The following is a 7,033-nucleotide window of genomic DNA, read 5'->3' as shown; positions in this document are numbered from 1 at the left end:
GGCTACCGTCGAGTGAGGATCATAATAACTTAAATCACTTTAATATAATATTATATTATATTATATTATATAAGGTGTTTCAGGTATTATAAAACCTACTTATGATTTAAGCATTAAGTTTGTTACATTCTTAGAGCAACGATTTAGAAATCGTATATTTTGGGTTAGTGCCATTTAGCGGCAAACTTCGAAACTAATGTAACTAGCGCTGTTAGAATGTTTATAACAAATTTATTGTGTTACGCTACTTCGTAATTGTGCCAGTCCCACAATATTTATAAAGCGCTGGCATAGTTTTCCAAACGCTGGAAATAATAGCCAGATTTTGGACCATTTTTCACGACACATAACATCTATACCAATTGAAATTGCTCAGCTTTTGTTTAACCCCAATGTTTTGTTACAGGTATGCCCCGCACAATGTAGCGGCCGCGCCGCATCATAGATGCACGACGTAAATAACTTTTATCGCCCAATCGAGAGACCTCGTAAAAAGTGTCTCCCGTAACTGTCGCATTATTTTAGAAGAGGAGACTTTTGTATTCTGTTGCAATAAACTTGTGCCGTAGTTTCGTATCATCGCGCGCTATCGGGACGTTTCAAGCTGTTAAAACTTTTCCGTGAGAGCAAATCACAGTTTCTGCAGCGTGTATAAATTTTATCACTCATATTATCGTTCGCAATTTTATTGTATAAAGCGGTGTGATAAAAATATTCGTAGGGACGCGCGCTAACGTAACAGTGACGTTCAAGTCTGTGCCGGGACACGTAGAAGTATATTGATGGTGTGTACTTCCGTGCTAAACGCGTAATTTTGTACTGTGTAGTATAAAACGTTGTGATGTGGCGAGCCGGCGTGGAAGGCGCCAGGGTAAAAGGCTATGAGGATGGGCCGTAAAAGTGAGTTATTATCGGGCAAGATGCTCCTGACGTTTTACGTCGCGCTTCTGCTGTGGAGGTTCGACTGTGTCGTCGAAAGCACCAAAGGTAATTTGCATTTACATTTTTATCACTTTCCTTGTTTGCTTTACTCGTAGATTGCCTACTTGTGTGCTTATCACTATCGTGGAAGTATACGGTTCTGATTAACATCATTAACCCGCTAAACATTCTACTATTGGACACGTGTCTCCTCTAGGGAGAGGGTTTTGCGCTGCATTGGCTTGCAGGTAAAGGACGTTCACACGTTTTCCAAAGTCTTTGAGCTGTCTTCGAGATGCATCCTTGCGCTTTTTTCTTTCACCGTTAGTGGGATATAGATACTAAGTCACAAATGTACGTAACTTAGAATTTAAGTCGTAAGTACGAACCGCCGACCTCCGACCTCCGACCAAGCGATGCCCTGAGCGACCACCGTTTTTTGTTCAGCGGTTCTATAATGGACTTATTCGTCACCAAGCACAGTGAGGTATCCTCACAGTAGTGATGAAAGACACTCAATCTTTTAAGGCCTTTTAAAAAACCTCAACTCATTTTTAACGCCACACGACTAGTCTAGTCTTTTAACCCTCAAGTCTTGAGTCATACGACTAAAACTGAAGACTAATTCAAGTCGAAGCATTTTAACCCTAAGAAGCTTAAAAGACTTGTAGGACTAAAACAACTGGCGCCTTCTGGCCTTCGGGTCTTCGCGTCGGGAGTCGCGAGTATGGCGTGGTTTTATTTCTACCCACAAGATATTTATTTTACGATTGATGGATAACGTTAACGTAGCTTTGTCCACAGAAGTCAGTTAATTATAACTAATTAAGAAAAGGTGATTATTTACTACATACTATTTCATTTTTATTTATAACCTTCGGGCTTAATAAGACATAAAATAGGTATAAGTCCATTGCAAACAACTCGAGTCGTTTAAGTCGTTCCAGGCGTTTAAGTCGTATAAGTCGTTTCAAGTGTTTTAGTGTATCGATTGAGTCTTATTAATAAAAACTCGAACTTCCAGTCTTAATTCTATAGTCAAGTCCTGTAAGTCTTTATAAAACGCCTTAAAAGACTGAGTCTCTTTCATCACTACATCACAGCATTGTATTTAATAAAAGTTTAGCCGGTAAGTTGGCATCGTTTCGGCTTACCTGTGGAATGTGCAGGAAGAAGTCGTCCATTCAAAAGATGGGCGAAAAGGACAGTCCTAGTTATCTGGTCACGTAGGTCAGGTAGTCCGACCGTCCGGCCATGAAAACTGAAATGGAAAACCTTTTGTTGTTACAATGTCGTCCCTGCCCTTTTCCAATTACTTACATCCGACGTGCATGCTTATTCTGAGCCGCCGGATATAACCAACCTGATTCAATATTGTCTGACGCCTCAAATATAATTACAATAATTTATTATTATTATTAGTCACGAAAATAACTTAATTGACATTTTAATCTCCAAATAATTAATGAGTACAATAATCCTGCTTGACGCTGCTAGAAAAGATAAAATTGTTGTAAATAAATAAAGAATAAATATTTAGGGATCACTCGCAAAATTGTTTCTATAAGAACATAGATTCCGATACAATACAAATACTCTAGAGTGCATACAAATACAAAAACGAACAAAATACAAAAGACAGGGCTTAACTTGCAACCTTATTTCTAAATAGCAATCTCTTCCAGACAATTTCGGGGTAACAGGATAATCATAAAAAAATAATAAGAAGAGGGTGCAATAATTGCTCGTATGTATACGAACCCAATGCCTAATATTCAACTTTTAAATAATTACTAAATATATAAATATTTGACGGATACGTGCACTCTATTACCGAAATTGGATTTTTGTCTGGTGGAGACCACATCTTGCCAATCACTCTCAGTCATATGCTAGGGTGGAAGGGGTGATGGCTGTGCAACGCTGTTGTGTTATGTCCTACATTTATATTTCTTTGTCAGTTGTTAAGATAACTAGCAGAGTGTTGCTGGTAAGATTTTAAACTTTTATAAGAGCCGTACCGCACAGTTTCAGCGCAGAAGCGAAAGATAAAATAAGATTTTTTTTTTTATAACACTTACTTAGAATGGTACTATGACGAAATAATTTATCAATCAAAATTCACATTGGACGTATTCGCAAAGTGCAAAACGACATTATCTGTCCGATCAAAACGTATTAATTGACCTACAACTCGGATTATCTCGTTTACGATCGATATTTATAATCAAAATGGATATTTTCCAATCACGTAGACCAGCGTGATAGTAAATATCGCTTAAGAATTTCTTCTTGATTGAAACCCATGTCCTACAATGGGTTCTTAGGGTTTCGTGATTATTACATATAGGAAATCAAACTATTTTTTCGGATCTAAATCGCGTATACCTATTTGTTTCTTCAAACATATAGGTACCAATTACCTATTTGTTTCGCGTATACTTATTTGTTTATTTTGTTTCGGGCCATTTATGGTCACAACTGACAGTCAGCAGTGACCATTGAAAAAACAAATAGTTTCGCTTTCTAAACGTGTAGTAATTTATAGGCAGGAATTCACGACCAAGAGCGTATGAGAGAACGGAAGAAGTATTTGTTAGACGGACTTTCGTAAATAATTCGGCTTAATGTTAAACAGCGTTCGGAACCAACGGAAATTCACGAATTTTTTTTTTATAACATCAAGTGACGGGAAAAAAAGCCGTGGGCCTCCACTGCTACGCAAGGAATGTACGACTGTAGAACCATTTTAATTGCTGATAATCTTAACATTTTTCTTCTTATATTATTGTTAATATAATTCTGATACAAAAGCCAATGACAGGCGAAAACAGAATTCTGTAACTAAGCACTAGAGACTAAGTAGATTTATGAGCTACGTGAGGAATGTAATAAAATTAATCTTGCTGGACGTTACCTTGATTGACCTGTAAGTCCACAAGAGTCTTATTATAAATAAATAAACAAATAAATAAAAGTAAAAAAAAGTATATAGTGCACTTCAAAAAGGCAACAAAGTCACCTTCGGTGAGCTAACCACTGGTCGAGACAAACTTAATGAGACCGAACACAATAGTTCTACTGCAAGTAGTTGAGGAGTTGGGTAATCTGCCAACAGTTGTGATCGGATCAAAGTTAGGATGTAGTCGGATTTCCTTAGTACACCAAACAAGTCAAGGGGATAAGTGGAAGTAAAATAAATATTCATTGTGTGACTGAAATCCCTGCACTAACTGAGAAAACAGCTGGTGATCTTTACTATTGGTAATCATAGCTTGGAACCGTTACAATTCAATTAGCCTTCAAATGACAAAACCGCTTTGAGATCAGGCCATCTGTTTGGATGCTACGGTGCCGCAGATAGACATCCAGACTTCACATTTATAGTTTCTCTCTTGCACCGGTTGGTAAAAAAATCAGGTTTTGTCCTTGTGATTTGCAAGGAACCAAAAAAAAAATTCAATATCAAGAAAGACGTTGCTATTGAAATTGTTGTGAGTGCTGCAAACACGAGAAACATGTAAAAAACAACGCATAAAAACACATTGTTTTTAATTAACCGACTCCAAAAAAATAGGAGGTTCTCAATTCGACTGAATGTTTTTTTTTCTATGTATGTTACGCGATAACTTCGGTATTTGTGAACCGATTTTCAAATCCTTTTTTTCTTGGAAAGAGGGTACCTCCATAGTGGTCCCATTTAATTCCAAAGAAAAATAATACTCCTCTAAGGGCTGTTCACACCTGAAGATACATTTTTATGCTTAGAGCCTAAATTTTATGACAAGGAGCAATTATTTTAATGGTTGATTTTGATATTCTGCAATTCAAGGCGTTTTCCTCTCAATACACTTTGAGTAGTGAGAACCGATTTTTATTATGTCCCGTGTCAAGTCCCGTATAGTGGCGAACTAGGGGATGAATCCGGGTTTGCGCACTTTCCGGTAACCGATTTCAATGAAATTTGGTAATTCTACGTCCTATTGAGGTCGGTTTTGTAGTACTCTGTACTGAGATTATTTCGTATCGTTTCAGGAAGCATGATGTGTTTTAACTTAGGAAATATTTCTATATTATGGAAAAGCGGAATAAAATTTTACACAACATTTTTAAGAGTTATGTTTTTACGCGTCACGTGCTTTTCTAAAGTAGAACGATTTTTTATTTATCCAGCAATATACCGAAGGAGGTTTTGACGATTTACGCGCCGTACACTACGATATTTCGATGTGTTACATAAAACAGACTAGGTAACCTGAGTTCAATGCCTCCAGGGAAAAACGAAGATATGTTACTTGCCTGTAAACCTTGCTCTGTATTTTTATATTCGTTTTGTCAGAGATTTATTTCGAGAAGAAAATTGCTTTGTTAAAATAAAACTAACAATAACTTCTACCTACATTTACAGCGTACGCGGTAAAACACCAGAGTATGCTAATAAATTTATGTTCTTTCACCGTTTCGAATAACGGAAAAATAAATACTGAACGCAATAAGAAAAACGTGAGATGTAATATTTCATCACAAGGCTTATTAGCCTTAGGATCACGGAATAAAATTGCACAGGACGCTCGATGGACACCGTCGCACAGTGGGCCCAAATTGATAATCGTCCTTAGCCCTCGACCGCCTTAATTTTATGTCTCTGTTACATATACACTCGCTCCATCCAACACGAGGCTGTACAACAGTAGAATACGCTGTGTGTTGTTTTAGATTTAGCTGATAAATTAACGAATAGTTGGAGTAATGATGCTGTTTATGAGATATTGATTATAGTTAGTATTAGAAGAAGCGACGTGAAGCACTGGAATATGGGATGGTGGATTGGATTGTTATATTTTTAAATTCACAGTGAAACTATTCACTGTGAATTTAAAAATAATATTTCACTTCAAAGAAGCAATATATACAGAGTGGATGATAACTAGAATAGGTCTATAGTTTTATTACTTTACTATTAGAAAAAATATGGTGTACAAAATACAATACAGTACAAATACTCTGTATTGCACAGAAAGACTCTTCCAGGAATCTATCGGGCTACAGAAAAAAATTTTAAGATATTAATTGGCTGAGGGCGCTACAAATGCTAACTAAATACGAATTTAATACATATATTGCACTTACACAAATAAAATAATTAAATTAATGAACAAAATAGATTGGATAAATAAATTATTACCACAAAACTTTGTTGGTAGTCCAACACCACGAAATAAAGGAAAGAAGTGAAAGTATAAATAATAATAAACACATAATATTAAAAACAGTGTAAGAATAGGAGAAAATAATAATTATAGTATACGATTTGTTGTGTGTTCTGATTTTACGCTTTTATTTTTAATCATTCCGGGATTTCAGAGGGATGTATTATCCACTCTATACGCATTAATTGAAATTTAGGTAAATATTTTCGGCCTATTCCAATCTCCGGTAACGACGCTGGAGCCCGCTGCCGCTGCACGGTCAAAGTAAACTCGTATACGCTACACCTTAAGAGGGGACTGCGTAGTGGGCTAAAGCACCAGCACTTGTAACGAATTAGGGAATTTGTTACGATATTTTCCATAAAGGAACCTTTCACTCTTGCTCGAAATTTAGTAACAAAGTTAATGTTATTGATGCACGAAATTCTTGCGAGGCCACCTTAATTCAATACAATTTATCAACCGTTAAACTTGCCCATTAAGTTAGTATTGAAAGTACCTGTAAAAGAATGTACAATAATAATTATCTTACTTACCGTAATGATACTTAAAATGAAATAGACCTAAACGCAGACAACAAGATTGACGTTTGGCTCATGTTTAAATATCATGTTGGAATAAGACTCAATTACGTTGTAGGCAAAGACAATTGCAAAAAGGAGTAATTTTGTAGACTACTGTAAAATATTATCAAAAAGGTTTCCGAACCACACAATGGGACTTAAGAGTACCCTTTTAAAGATTTAATGTCTGAGCTTGATGATTAAAATATAACGTCAAACACTTTGCCACCTAAAATCACGGGCTAGTAATTTGGAGTGACATCAAAAATAACGACAAAATGCTGCAGACCTTGAACTCCTATACGGAAAACAATAAACACGAACCTTTATTGCTTACCG

The 7,033-nt window shown here is 36.2% G+C and overlaps 1 protein-coding gene across 1 annotated transcript in view; it reads left to right on the top strand.

Moving 5' to 3' along the window:
* The first annotated feature begins 412 nt into the window (after positions 1 to 412).
* LOC113234711 (lachesin-like) overlaps positions 413 to 7,033 on the top strand; it is a 78,335-nt gene continuing 71,714 nt past the window's right edge. Inside the window, exon 1 of the mRNA XM_026470157.1 lies at positions 413 to 987. Within this exon, the coding sequence (XP_026325942.1) occupies positions 882 to 987 (106 nt within the window). The 5' untranslated portion in view covers positions 413 to 881. The remainder of the gene's footprint in view (positions 988 to 7,033) is intronic.

Source organism: Hyposmocoma kahamanoa, unplaced genomic scaffold (genome assembly GCF_003589595.1).
Source record: "Hyposmocoma kahamanoa isolate Upper Pololo Valley unplaced genomic scaffold, ASM358959v1 86, whole genome shotgun sequence".
NCBI lineage: Eukaryota > Metazoa > Arthropoda > Insecta > Lepidoptera > Cosmopterigidae > Hyposmocoma > Hyposmocoma kahamanoa.
This window is presented reverse-complemented; position numbering and strand designations above follow the sequence as displayed.